The sequence below is a fragment of the Rhincodon typus genome, chromosome 15, assembly GCF_021869965.1.
Source record: "Rhincodon typus isolate 14 chromosome 15, sRhiTyp1.1, whole genome shotgun sequence".
In the NCBI taxonomy this organism is placed as follows: Eukaryota; Metazoa; Chordata; class Chondrichthyes; order Orectolobiformes; family Rhincodontidae; genus Rhincodon; species Rhincodon typus.
This window is the reverse complement of record NC_063346.1, coordinates 60,037,312-60,052,453: the sequence shown is the minus strand read 5'-3', so window position 1 is coordinate 60,052,453 and position 15,142 is coordinate 60,037,312. Positions and strand designations below refer to the sequence as shown.

The window sequence follows — 15,142 nt, the reverse complement described above, 5'->3', positions numbered from 1 at the left end:
AAGGTGTAGAGCTGGATGAACACAGCAGGCCAAGCAGCATCGTAGGAGCAGGAATGCTGACGTTTCGGGCCTAGACCCTTCATCAGCCTTCCTGCTCCTATGATGCTGTTTGGCCTGCTGTGTTCATCCAGCTCTACACCTTGTTATCTCACTTCCTCTGGCAGTTCATTCCAGATATGAATTATTATCTATGTGAAAATGTTTGCCATCATAATTGCCTTCATTTATGTTTAAAATATGGGTTTTGTGCCCACGCTTCTGTCCCCCCCCAACTCATTGCAAATTTTAATAACACTATGGTTCTTTCTGCCTAAAGGAACCTTCACTATAACATAATTAATCAATTCTACCTCAAGGTACGATACCAGATCTAGTATAACCCCTGCTGTATAAGCAGAATATACTTTCCTAAGAAACTATCCTGAAACATTCTATGAATTTCTCATCTAGGCTACTTTTGTTCACCTGATTTTTCTAATCTACATGTAGGCTAAAATCTTCCATGATATTGCCATACCTATCTGACAAGCTCTTGTAATTTTTTTCCTTTATACTTTGTCCTACCATGTGGTTACTGTTACGATGCCTGTGAAACACTCCCATGTACCACTTCTTGCATCTATCCTTTCTCATCCCTGCCCAAGCCGTCTCTACACCCTGATTGCTGAAAGTAGGCCTTTTTTCACAATTGTGTGAATACCATCCTTAATTAACAGAGCCACCCCTCCACCTTTTCCTAGTTCCCTCTGCTGCCTTAATATAATGTGCCTTTCGATATTCAGGTCACAATTCACATCATAATTTGATGACTAGTTCCTCCTGCTGACTCTGCAAGACTTTTTTCCTTGGCCTGTGTATGTTACTGGTGACTAGAAACAACTATGACTGGATCTCCCCAGCTCTATGTTTCTCTCCAGCCCTGAGCATATATTTCAAACTTTGGCACAGAGCAAGCAGCACAGCCTTCTAACTGAGTGCTCTTTTCTGGAGACAACAGTGTAAATCCCCCTCACTATTCTGTCCCCTGCTGCCACTATATTCCAATTTGCTATCTCCTGACTTGAACAGATTCCATAATACCATAATCAGTTAGCTCACTTGCCCTGCTGCCCTCACCCTCATACAAACACACTGAAAGAACATCTGAAGGGAGAAAATTGAACAGGTATTGTTCATAATCCCCTTGATCACACTGGGTACAAGGTGGATGCAATTTGAAAGTGTTGTGCTTTAATGTGAGAAACCAAGAAAATAATTGCTGCAGTAGAAAACAATTTGCTCGAGTTAATTTCTTGAAATTAAAGAAGATACTTCTTAAGCCACTACATTACTACTGAATATAATACCACATGGTTCACATGTTACCTGGGCAGGTAAAGTACCATCATTTTTGAGGACAACAGGCAGCTTCTCTGTTCGACCTAACAGTAGACGTGAGTAGATTAACAGTGGGTTCCCTATCTTATTGCGCAACATTGGCTGCAGGACATTGATCCGGGGCAGGTTCCCATCTCCAACAATATCAAATACCAGGGATTTTGACTTAGGAACACTGGAAAACAAAATGTGAGAAAGGAATGCAATTTTCCCAAAGAAAATAGTATAACAGCAATGGCAAATTCATGTATTTAACTTTGTGGATATACAACCCCATTCATTCTGTAAAGCTAATCTTGCAAAATACACGTAAAAATGTTTGGATCTTTGCTTTCTATAGTTGAGATTTTGCAATTTCTCCTTTTTTCCATGGATTGGTAAACTTTCAGGTCCATTGTTTCAAGTCTGGCAGTATCTATCTGCAACCTCACCTGGGCGAATTTTTCTTATATGAGTGCAAACTGCAAGAGCAGATTAGATTAATGACGGATTCTACACTCCCGCCAATTTGTGTTTGCATCAGGCACAACTTTTACTTTTTTTCATTCTAGGACTACTATGCTCATTTGTAAATCATCAGGATCTTTGCAGGTCTGATAAATCAGTTCAGGAAGCAGACTACAAATTGTACACTTTGGATATAGATATATTGATAGGAGTGCAATCAAAATAAATCTACAGCAGAGAAGGCCATTCAAACCATTTCATGCAGCTATTTATACTCTTTGTCCTGGTGGTTTACAAGTCAGCACAATACTTTAGGTCAGGAAAAAGTGAAAGTTGTGTCTGATTATTGTGCAGTAGTTGTTGAAGCATAGATTTGCATGAGGATAGGATCAGTTTTTGAAATAACCAATGCTTGCAGCCTCGGCTGGAATAATGGCCTAGAATTTCTTGAGAGGGGCAATCACAGTCAGCTTACCAACTATGACCATTTTAAGTTGGGAAAAAATGCTTCACATTTCTGACAGGAGATTCCGATCAGGGCTCCTTCAGAAATGTGAAGTGTACTTTAAATCTGACAGATTGATCACAGCGTAGGATAGTCAGGAGAATGCAAATCATACCCAGTAGAGGAGAGGTTCAGGGAAAGGCTAGGGCTGTTGTTGGATCTCAGGGTGAGACCGGTGGTGCTGTTTCCGAGGTGGAGATAAGTGCTGGCCCTGGGTCGGAAAGTGACCGTCATGTCCCTTGAGGGAAAGGGTGTATGTTAGGTCCCAGAAGGAGAAAAGGGTTGTCAGGTCAGAACGTGAAAGATGTAAAGGGGCTTAGGGAGGTGTATTTGAAGGTGTGTGAGGGAATTTGGGGATCAGGCAGATAGTTACTCAGGAGTTAGACTATGTATCTAACTATTTACTCTCTAACTGGTTCCTTAACTGCAGAGGAACCATCTGAATTCTCCTGTTTCAATGGAGAATTTTGGAGGGTTCCTGACGAAGGGAAATGGTCCAATTTCCTGGCTAATTCCTATGGAGTCTGTTATGTCAGAGATTCCACAGGGTCCTCGTGTCCCCAACTCCCATCGACTTTTAGAAATGGCTATCTGGTCTTTGGAAAATCCAGGCCAATTGATTTGGGTGAAGTTACAAATAGATACTGCCACTCATGAAACAACAGACCTAAAAAGGTACTGATTAGGACAAAAATGGATCAGAGAAATCTCAACTGTAAGAAGCAAGAATTTAAACATTGGTTCTGTCCTCATTTATGAATCAAGCCACAAAGTAATTGTCAGTATGGACTGTCCAAACCACTCTGGCAGTGAGTTCAATATTCACAATATTCACTATAAAGAAATCTCTCACAATTTGTTTCTTTTAATCTGACTTTTTTAATGCCCCTTTGTATGGACTCCCCAAAGCAAGTGGAAACAATTTCTCTACATCTACTATAACAAATGCCTTCACATTTTTAACTCGTTCTGAGGTCTCCTCTTGGTCTCTTCTATTCTAGTATAAGCTAGCTCAATGGTTCCTGGTGCAGGATCTATCATTGTGGGAACATCCACTTCTGGCTCAACATCTTTATCTATTAAAAGGTGACCAGAACTGTGCAGGGGTAGGGACTGCAACATGAGATTGACCTGTGTATGTTGCTTTTGATAATGGCAGGATGCATACCTTGGGTTGTCTGCTCTTTTGATGGAATGTAATCCAGTAGCATGTAACCCAGCAGGAAATATGCAGTTAGTTGGTTGCATGCCTCAGCAGATGGCCCAAGTTTATGTGAAGTGAGAAACTCTTAAAGGAGTGCATCAGTCTAGCTGGAGCAGGTACACGATGTGTCTGGATAAGAGCTCCTAGCCTATTGGAGAGTGACAAATAGGACTGTCAGGGATGGGGTGTAACTGGGGGTATGCTCTATGCATAACGTCCTCGAGACATGTGGGAAAAGGAGATAGTGGATGCTGCTTACTAAATAGACAGTCAATTTAGTAGAATGTCTCATCACCAAAAATTTCAAACACCTAGACAAAGCTTGGCTATTGATATGATTGGCGTCAGAGCCTTCATGCAAGCCTAAAGTCTCCCTCCTCTCTGCCCTTGAGGCAGCGGCAGTGGGGAAGACGCACTCACCCACCTTCTTCGGAATGCATCTTTCTAAAGGAGCTCTGAGAAAGATGCAGTATGTTTTGTCGAACTACCGCATCCATATCTTGGAGCAAGTTGTTTGAGCAGAACCTCTGAAGTCTGAATCAACTCGTTCAGCACCTGCCATTACTTTCCCTGTGGACTTACTTCAAGTTAGCAGTCACAAAACCCTTCTGCAGAGGTAGCAACAGCCAATAAAAATCAATCAGCAGATATCCTGAAGGTAGTTGCTGATTCCGTTTAGTGGAGTTGATGGGAAGACTTAATTGTGGGTGAACTCATGTTCGGCTGTCTGTATTCGAGAGGTGTTAGATGCAGCTGTGAGGTCAAGACTTGAGGTACATGCTGTCTGTGCAAGGGAACAGCCCATTCATGATAGCACTGGACACACCTGCATCAATGTGTTTGCGCCTTACAGATGCCATTTTGGAACAAAAATAGTCCCCAGAATTTACATAAACAAACTTCACTAAGCATACAGGGAATCCTAGCTTTAATTCTTCCATTTTAAAACTAATTTTGCTGAAGAGTTGTTTCTTTATGTCCTTTCTCTTTATTTAAAACATTATACACTGTTTTGACATCACTTAATTCCTAGTTATGTCTAATGTCATTCTATCAGATTTATTTTTATTCATTTGTGGGATGTGGGCGTTGCTGGCTTGCCAGCATTTATTGCCCACTCTTGGTGGTGGCCATTGAAATTTCCCACTCAGAGTACACTTTGTGCCCTTGCTATCCTCAGTGCTTCCTCCAAGTGTTGTTCAACATAGTGGAGTATCAATTCATCAGCTGAGGGAGGACAGTTGTCCTTGAGAAGGTGGTGGTGAGCTGCCTTCTTGAACCGCTGCAGTCCACCTGCTGTGGGTTGACCATTAGGGAGGGAATTCCAGGATTTTGACCCAGTGAGAATGGAAGAACAGGGATATATTTTCCAAGTTAGGATGGTGAGTGGCTTGGAGGAGAACTTAAAGGTGTTGGTGTTCCTATGTATCTGCTGCCCTTGTCCTTCTAGATGGAAGTGCTTGTGGATTTGGTAGGTGCTGTCTGAGGATCTTTGGTGAATTTCTGCATCTTGTAGATAGTACACTTTGTGCTACTGAGTGTTGGTGGTGGAGAGAGTGGATGCTTGTGGATGTAGTGCCAAGCAAGCGGCTGCTTTGTCCTGGATGGTGTCAAGTTTCTTGAGTGTTGTTGGAGCTGCACTCCTGGCTTGTGCCTTGTAGATGGTGGACAGGCTTTGGTGGACGGGAGGTGAGTTACTTCCCGCAGTATTCCTAGTCTCTGCTCTTGTTGCCACTGCGTTTATGTGGCAAGTCCAGTTGAGTTTCTGGTCAATGGTAACCCCCAAAATGTTGATAGTGGGGGATTCAGAGGTGGCAACACCATTAGTGGAGAAAACAGATGGTGATAACACCACTAAATGTCAATGGGCAGTGGTCAGATTGTCTCTTATTGGTGATGGTCATTGCCTGGCATTTGTGTAGCACGAATATTACTTGCCACTTGTTACCCAAAGCCTGGATATTGTCCAGATCTTGTTGCATTTCAACGTGGTCTGCTTCAGTATCTGAGGAGTTGTGAATGGTGGTGAACATTGTGCAATCATCGGCGAACATCCTCACTCCTGACCTTATGACGGAGGGAAGTTCATTGAAAAAGTAACTGAAGATGATTGGGCCTAAGGCAGCACCCTGAGGAACTCCTGCAGAGATGTCCTGGAGCTGAAATGACTGACCTCCAACAACCACAACCATTTTCCAATGTGCCAGGTGTGACTCCAACCAATTTAGAGTTGCCCCTGATACCCATTGATTCCAGTTTTGCTAGGGTTCCTTGATGCCACACTCAAGTCAAATGCAGCCTTGATGTCAAGGGCTGTCACTCTCACATCACCACTGGAATTCAGCTCCTTTGTCCATGTTTGAACCAAGGCTGTAATGAGGTCAGGAGCTGAGTGGCCCTGGCGGAACCCAAACTGAGGTCCCTGTGTGTGCTGCTAGAATTAGCGTCAATGTGTCTGTATTCTGCAGCCGAATGTCATGATTCCCTTTTTAAACAGTTATCTGTTCAGGTACCTGTATAACCCAAGCATCTGCTCTACTGTCCTCTACAGGTAAAATAATGGAGGATTTGTATATTTGCTGTGCGATAATGTGAATTTATCTATAGACTTCCCTGAAAGCAAGAAGGCTGTTTTCTTCACTGAAGCCTTCCTTGTTTTGTTTTGCATGTTATTTCAGCTCAGAATGCATAGTACTGCACATGTACGGCACCGTATTTCAATTTGTTTCCATGCAAAAATTATCCTCAGGAACCCAACTCTGACTTTAACATTGACTTCTGTCGAAAATCACGCTTTACTTTTAGTTATTTTACTTCAAGTTGAGATTTTCACAAATGTAAGCCAGCTTTAAGTGAGTTCACCCTGTATGCGTAATCATGATTCAACGCAAATTTAATTATATCTTCCCAATTTGGAAGTCTATAGAAATTAACCTCTGTAGTTTGTTTGCAGTTTTTATGTCTTTCTCAATTTAGTTACTCTTAATAAGTTATGTATCTCAGATCTATTTGTGGCTCTGTCCCATCAATTGTAACAATATAATGTCCATAGACTAATGCTATACCCAGGTGTTGGCTCCACAACAGCTTCGAATATGCACTGGTAATTCTGCATGGTCTGAGGTGTGAATGTAACAACCACAAACTTGTGGTCATAGCTCGGGATGTTCATTCTGGTGGGTGTCACATCAAAAATATCAGTAATGCGAGCAGCAGCCTGAAAAACCAGAACAAAACAAACAGTGAACCAAACATTAGTATCGAAAGTACAATTGTAGTGACTAGGCAAAAGTCCCTGGACGCCAGTGATCTGAAATAAAAACAGCAAAAGATGGAATACTTCAGCAGCATTTGCAAAGAAAACCGAGCTAAGGAGACAGAATTTGGTGTCCCAGAAAGGTGTGGAATGGATGTGGGAAGCAAAGTTGAGGCTGTGGAACTGGAATTGCCCCCAGGCCCCATACAACATCCCATCTGCAGGAGACGTTCAGGGTCTAACTCTGTACCCACATCCTGTGACATAGGGTGACCATAGACCAGCCTAGGGGGAATTTACTTTTAAAATCCCACTGTATTTTCATCAAGTACTCCATAGGTAAGATAGAGTGAAATGAATTGCAACAATACCTAGTAATCTCATAGGCTACAGTGTACTGTGTTTATACATTATTGTTGAGTTACACCATGCACTTACTTTATTAGAAACTGGTTTAACAGATACGAGCACATCAGCAGCTACTTTCCCTCCATTGATAATCTTGAAGCGAGCCTCAGCTTGATCCCCAACATGTACATTATGGAAAAGGTATTTCTTCTCATCCTCCACATAGACTCCGCTGCAACCAATAGACTGCAGGCACCGGTGGAGATTAATATTCTGGCAAATATGATGCTCCTCAAAGATGGAAGCAATGTCATCCACCACAATACCTGGGCAAGCAATGAACACCAATGAATCTACAGCAAAGAAAGCATAAGCTTAACACAGGCAACAGATTACCAAACATTATAAGAAAGATTTTAGAAGGCAATTCAGAAATTTAGAAATCAAACTGTTTTTTAACACAACAAACACCCAGATGCACACACCTGCAACTTAGAAAGCTCATATGTAAATCCTTTTCTCAGCAGACCACAAGAAACTTGTAAATATTTTTAAATTATCTTGTTTGTCAAAGGAGAAAGGCAAGAAAAATGAAAAAAAAACTGTTTTTTACTCATTCCATGTGACATGTGCACTGGTCACAGCAAAGGCTACTTGGCAAAGTAATGATTGTAATGAGGTCAGCCAGGTAGCCCTCAGAGAAAATGAGTTCCCTGGTGTGCCTGTTAAATTGGTTCAGTCAGGGAGCTCTGAATGACAGAGAACAAGAGGAATTACTCTGTGCTTCGTGACAAAAGGGAGCGATTGGTGGTGTGATCCTTGGTCTGTCAGGGTGGTATGGTGCACATGCACAAGGCTGGCTTGTACTGTGTCTCCCTAAGCCTATAACCCCCAAGGTAATGCTGCTTTGTCGTTGGCACCTTCCCCTGAACCACTGCACTGGCTTTTTTTGTCGCCTGCAATGCCTTTGTAAGTTCGTTCCTTTGGGGATCTAGGGTGGAGGGTGTTGCACGTAGCAATCCTGCATAACCGCAGATTGCGGTGATTAATGGACTCCCAGCCCAACTGTTTATTTTGTGGCGCGGTGGAGTCCATGGACCATGTATATATTGGTTGTGGGTGTTTTTACCGCTTTTTTAATTATTTGAAAAACCTTTTGCTATGTTTTTGGTTGCACTTCAGCCCCACACTCCTGATCTTTGGGCACCCAATGTGGATCAGGTTGGGCAGATCGGAGGACCTCCTTGTGGGTCTGCTCCTGGGCCTGGCCAGGCTGATTATAAATGGGTCCAGGCAGTGGGCCATGGAGGAGGGTTATCTCTGCAGACTGCCTTCCCTTCTTCGCGGCTATTTTCAAGCCTCGCTGTCCTTGGAAAAGGAGTATGCAGTGCCCATCAGTGCTCTCAAGGTCTTTAGGGAGAGGTGGGTATCATGGGAGGGTGGAGTGCTTTATTTCCCCCTCCAATTCCACTTTAATTTAATCCCTACCCTCCCTCTTCACTTTCTTCACGTAAGCATTGCCCTTATCCAGCTTTGCTTGTTAATGTTTCACTGGCCATGTGGGTGCTTTCCTAGTGGTGGAAAGTATGGAATAAAGTTTTTGCACAATGGTGTCTCTTTACTGAGTCACTGCAAATACACACACACCATGGGTGTTCTGGGGAAAATATAAGCAGTACTGCTGTGCAGTGGTCCTGTGAGGGATATTAAAAAAAACGAAAACAGGGGATTCAGGGTCTCCCCACTTCAAGGACTGACTGCGAGCTGAAAAAAAAGAGAAAACAAACAGGAGATTCAGAAGATCTCAGTCTAGGGACTGGCTCTCAGCTGGCGGGCCACAGCCAGTTTACTCAGTGCAGTTGCTGCTGACAAAAAGAACGAGGAGTGTCACAGACTCTGAGCTGACTCTAAAGAGGCAATAGCAGAGCGAAGGACTGTTCATGTGTAAATAAAGGGTGAATTGGTGACAGGATACCACCTCTGTGGAGTTATTTCAGTGGTGCTGAGAGAAAAGCATATTCCTGAAAAACGTGCTCACAGCAGTAGTATTTGAGTTGGAGTGAGCATTTCTTACATTCATGCCTTTGTTTGGGAAGGTTGACTCATTCGACCCTGCTGTCAAGGACTGGGCCCAGTATGTGGAAAGAATGTGAGATAACACAGTGTGGAGCCGGAGGAACACAGCCGGACAGGCAGCATCAGAGGAGCAGGAGAGCTGCTGTGTTCCTCCAGCTCCACACTGTGTTATCTCAGACTCCACCATCGGCAGTTCTTACTACCTCTGGTAAGAATGTGTTATTATTTCCGGGCAAACAACATTGTGGCAGATGAAAAGCAACGAATAATTTTCCTCACAACCTGTGGAGCTGCAGTTTTTTCTCTTATCAGGAACCTAACTTTTCCTGAGGCACCAGATACTAAAACCTTTCAAGAATTGACAGGCTCAGTTAAGGAATATTACGACCCCAAGCCTCCTTTGGTTCAAAGACGCTATTGTTTTTACTCAGCAATTAAAGAATCAGGGGAATCCGTATCAATATTTTTGATTAGCTTAAGATGATTTGCAGAAGCATGTGACATTGGTTTAACCCTTAAACGGATGCTCAGAAACTGTTTGGTATATGGGATTAATGATGTAACATTACAAGAGCACCCACAAGCTGAAGCACAACTGGACTTTAAATAGGCTTTATCATTCGAAAATATAGCAAGTGGAGCACATGAGTTGCAGGGTATTCCAATGGAAGTGGACACCCTCGCCAGTCCAACTGAGGTTGGGGAAGACCACTTGAGTGTAGGCTATTGCATTAGCTCACTCAGGACATTTCCTGATCAGAGGGACTCCAGGTCAGCCTACAACAAAACCCTGAAACAAAGCCAAGCCTTAGCCAAATGGTTAACGTTTTCTTCAGGATCCTGGCTGGCAAGCCATTGTAATTGCTACTGGCAAGCAGACTCGAGACGGATAAAGAGACCTACTATACCTAAACTGAGTAAGATAACTCATAGGTCAGTATCCAGGAGAGGTTATACCCTGGAAAGTCTATCTACATCTGGTTTGGAACATTTAAGTTGCTCAGCAACATCCAAATCAGAACCGATCAAAATAAATGCCTGGTTAAATGGTCAACCGGTTCTAATAGAGGTTGATAGTGGCGCAGGCATATCAGTGATCACAGGACCAGTTTGCAGCAAAATTCAATTGGGACTCCAGCCCTTAAGTTTGCTCAAGCCCTCAGTTTGGCTGAAAATCTGATTGGGGAATCTAAACAGATTAAGGGTACTCCTTCGGTTCCAGTCTCTTATGAAAAGCAGCTGGTTCAGTTACTAGTGATTTTAGTAAAAGGCTCAGGCCCAAGCTTGTTGAGGCGAGATTGGTTGTGAGAGATTCACCTTGATTGGCTGAACATTTTTCAATTAGAAGATGGCTGCCTGAGCGAAGTTCTAATTAAATACTCAGAAATCTTCCAGAAAGGTCTAGGGACTATCAGAGAAGCCAAGGCCACCTTGCATATAGTCATGGAAATATACAGCACAGAAACAGAGTCTTCGGTCCAACTCGTCCATGCCGACCAGATATCCTATATAAATCTATTCCCACTTGCCAGCATTTGGCCTATATCCCTCTAAACCCTTCTGACTCACATACCCTCCAGATGCCTTTTACATGTTGTAATTATACCAGTCTCCACCACTTCCTCTGGCAGCTCATTCCATACATTCACCACACTCTGCATGAAAAAGTTGCCCCTTAGGTTCCTTTTATATCTTTCCCCTCTCACCTTAAACCTATGCCCTCGAGTTTTGGACTACCCCACCCCAGGAAAAAATCCTTGCCTATTTACCGTTTCCATGCCCCTCATGATTTTATAAACCTCTATAAGGGGAAAATAGCCCCAGCCTATTCTGCCTCTCCCTGTAGCTCAACCCCCCCAACCCTGGCAACATCCTCGTAAATCTTTTCTGAACCCTTTCAAGTTGCACAGCATGTTGACCAGGAAGCAATTGCATGATTCTGCAAAGCCCACCCAGTGCCATTTGCCTTACATACAAAAGTAGAAGGTAGAAGCAGAAATCAAAAAGCTGGAAAGTGAAAGAATCATCAAACCAGTCCAATTTGTGAAATGGGGCAGCACTGATCCTATTGATTTTGAAGCCCGATGGGTCAGTTTGCCTTTATGGAAATTTAAAACAAAAATGGTAAACTGCTTTTCACAGCTGAATAAATACTCAATCCTTCGCACACAGGATTTATATGCAAAGTTGGCAAGGACAATTTCTTCACGAAGTTGGACGCGAGCCACGCTTACTTGCAATTGCATTTAGATAAGTATTCCCAGAACTATGCTACAATTAATACCCATAAGGCTTGCACCAATATAGGGGCCTGCCATTTGGGGTATCATTAGCCTGTGCCATTTTTCACTGGACAATGGAAAACATTTTGCAAGGTCTACCTCAATTCGTCATTTACCTCGATGATGTTCTAATAACAGGGAAAACTAATAAAGAACACTTAGAGAACTTGGATATAGTCCTAAGGCCTTTTTCCAAGGTGGGCTTGTGCCTAAGAAAGGAAAAATGTGTTCCAGGCCCCCAGGTGACCAGAGGCAAAAGAATATGCCTTCCATAAAAGGTAAAGTTTTTAATTGGAGTAAGGCAAATTTTAATAGTATGAAACAAGAATTTTCAAAAGTTGATTGAAGTACACTGATCACAAGTAAAAGGACGTCTGACAAGTGGGAGGCGTTCAAGAGTGTGATAGTGAGAGTTCAGAGGCATTTAGTCCCTGTTAGAGTGAAGGGTAAGGCTGGTAAGATTAAGGAACAATGGATGAATAAAGATATTGAGGTTCTATTCAAGAATAAAAGAGAATCTTATTTTACATATAGACAACTTGGTTCAATTAATTGTCTTAACCATTATAAAGAGTGTAGGGGCATTCTTAACAGAGAGGTCAGGAAGGCAAAGAAGGGATATGAGTTAGCATTGGCAGAAAAGGTTATGGATAATCCTAGGAGATTCCAAAAACACACTGACCAAAAGAGTAACTTGAGAGAGGTTAGGGCCTCTTAAAGATCAAGGAGGTCACCACTGTGATGAACCCCAGGAGATGGGAGAGATCCTAAATGAATATTTCACGTAAGTTTTTACTGTGAAGAAAGAAATGAAGTCTAGAGAATGCAGAGAAATAAACTCTGATGTTTTAAAAACAGTTCACATTACAGAAGAGAATGTTTGGGAGGTTCAGGAGAATTTAAAAGGTAGATAGATAAAAAGAGAAATGTCAGGGATTCTGGCACTCTGAAAGCTGACTCTGAAGTGGTAGTACTAGAGTCAAGAACTGTTGATGTATGAATAAAGGGTGACTTGGTGCCGGGATACCGGCCTCTGTGGAGTTATTTTGGACAACATGGCACATATTATGCTGAAAAATTGTGCTCCGCATTTATCTGTGCTTCCAGCCAAACTGTCTCAGTACAGGTACGACATTGGCATCAACCTGAAAAAGTATAATAAATTTTGCGGGTGTTTCAATACAGATCTCAGTCTGAACTATAGACAAAATAGCACAGTTACACAAGTGAGCATGATTGCTCTTTCTTTATTTTTTTACTGAATGTGAGCTTCACTTTGTTTCCCATCCATAATCGCTCTTGAGAAAGTGATAAGGCCATAAGAAATAGGAACAGGAGTAGGCCATTTTGCCTTTCAAGCTGGTTCCACCATTCAATGATGGCTGATCTGTCACTTCTCACATTCACTTCCTTGAACTTTCTTCATAATCCTCAATTCACCCACTGATCAAGAATCTATCCATATCAGCCTCCAATATTCATAAAGACTCTGTCCCAACTCTCCAAGGCAAGGAGTTCCAAAGACTCACAACCCTCTAGAGAAGAAATGCCTCCTCAACTCAGTGGTAAATTGGCACTCCTTTATTGAGTTATGCCCTCAGATCTTAGACACCCCAATGAGGGGAAACCTCCTTTCAACATTTATCCTATCAAGCCCCTTAACAACCTTATATGTTGCAACGAGATCGCCTCTCATTCTTTTAAATACCAATGAGTAGACTCCCAAACCATTGAGCCTTAAGACAATCCTTCCATACCAGAGATCATCCAGTGAAATAATGTCATTCTTTAAGGTTTTGGAGATCTGTAGCTCGGGTTGTGGGTGTTGAGGTTGGTTCGCTCGCCAAGCTGGTTTGTTGTTTTGCACACGTTTCGTCACCGTGCTTGGTAACATCCTCAGTGCAGCCTCCGATGAAGCGTTGGTGTGTTTTTCCACCTGGTTTTTAAACTCTGGGGTCCGTTGAGGTGGATTGCCTCACTTCTGGTTTTCCTTCGTAGTGGAATGTATATGGGGTCGAGTTCAATGTGTTTATTAATAGCATGCTTTGTGGAGTGCCATGCTTCCAGGAATTCTCATGCTTGTCTCTGCCTAGCCTGTCCCAGGATCTTGGTGCTGTCCCAGTCGAAGTCGTGGTTCTCCTTGTCCATGTGGATTGAGATGAGTGAATATTGGTTTTGTCTTTTTGTAGCCAGTTGGTGTTCATGTACTCTTGTTGTTAGTTTCCTTCCTGTTTGTCCGATGTAGTGTTTCTCGCAGTCTCTGCAGGGGATCTTGTAGATGACATTGGTCCTGTCCATGGCGGGGAGTGGGTCTTTAGTTCAGGTGAGCAGTTGTCGTAGGGTTGACGTGGGCTTGTGTGCCACTCTGATGCCCAGCGGTCGTAGGAGTCTTGTAGTGAGTTCCGACATGTTCCTGATGTAGGGCAGTGTGATGAGGGTGTCGGGCGTGTAGAATCTTTCTGATGCTGTTTGTGTAGGCATCTTCTGACCCAGTTCTTTGTTTATCCATTATCCTTGAACACTTGGAAGAGTATTGTTCTTCCTCTTGGCGTAGAGGAAGAACTAAAGATCCACTCCCCGCCATGGACAGGACCAACGTCATCTACAAAATCCCCTGCAGAGACTGCGAGAAACACTACATCGGACAAACAGGAAGGAAACTAACAACAAGAGTACATGAACACCAACTGGCTACAAAAAGACACGACCAATACTCATTCACCTCAATCCACATGGACAAGGAGAACCACGACTTCGACTGGGACAACACCAAGATCCTGGGACAGGCTAGGCAGAGACAAGCATGAGAATTCCTGGAAGCATGCTATTAATAAACACATTGAACTCGACCCCATATACATTCCACTAAGAAGGAAAACTGGAAGTGAGGCAATCCATCTGAACGGACCCCAGAGTTTAAAAACCAGGTGGGAAAACACACCGACGCTTCATCGGAGGCTGCACTGAGGATGTTACCAAGCACGGCAACAAAACGTCTGCGGAACAACAAACCAGCTCGGCGAGCCAACCAACCTCAACAATGTCATTCTTTAAATAAGAGGACCAAAACTGCTCACAGTACTCCAGATGTGGTCTCGCCAGCAACATATACAGTCAGAGTCATACAGGTATACAGAACAGCCCTTCTTCCAACTCGTCCAAGCCTACCTGGTTTCACAAACTGAACTAGTTGCAGTAAGACTTCCCTACTCTTATACTCTAACCCCCTTGAAATAAGGGCCAAAATTCCATTAGCCTTCCAGATCACCTGCATGCTAGCAAGCTGTGTTTTGTGTACAAGTACCCCAAGTCCCTTTGTGTTACAGCTTTCTGTAGTCTTTCCCCATTTAAATAAAATCATTCATTTGTTCTCCTTTCCACAATTAACAACTTCACATGTTCCCACATTACATTCCATTTGCCAACTTTTTGTCCACTTAATGAATCTATCAGTATCTCTCTGTAGACTGTTTGTATCCTTCTCGCAACTTGCCTTTCTATCTATGTTTGTGTCATCTGCAAATTTGGCTACAATACGTTCGCTTCCTTCCTCCAAGTCATTTAAAAGATATTGTAAATAGTTGTGGTCCCTGCACTGATCCCTGTGGAACCTGGCTGGGTGCCAACCTGAAAAAATTCACTGTTTC

The 15,142-nt window shown here is 42.9% G+C and overlaps 1 protein-coding gene across 1 annotated transcript in view; it reads right to left on the bottom strand.

Annotated features, from left to right (window-relative positions):
* hydin (HYDIN axonemal central pair apparatus protein) overlaps nucleotides 1-15,142 on the bottom strand; it is a 677,137-nt gene that overhangs the window by 124,706 nt on the left and 537,289 nt on the right. Inside the window, exons 60-62 of the mRNA XM_048605579.1 lie at nucleotides 7,228-7,463; nucleotides 6,599-6,750; nucleotides 1,366-1,552 (exon numbers count right to left, since the gene is read on the bottom strand). Coding sequence (XP_048461536.1) covers nucleotides 1,366-1,552; nucleotides 6,599-6,750; nucleotides 7,228-7,463 — 575 coding nt within the window. The remainder of the gene's footprint in view (nucleotides 1-1,365; nucleotides 1,553-6,598; nucleotides 6,751-7,227; nucleotides 7,464-15,142) is intronic.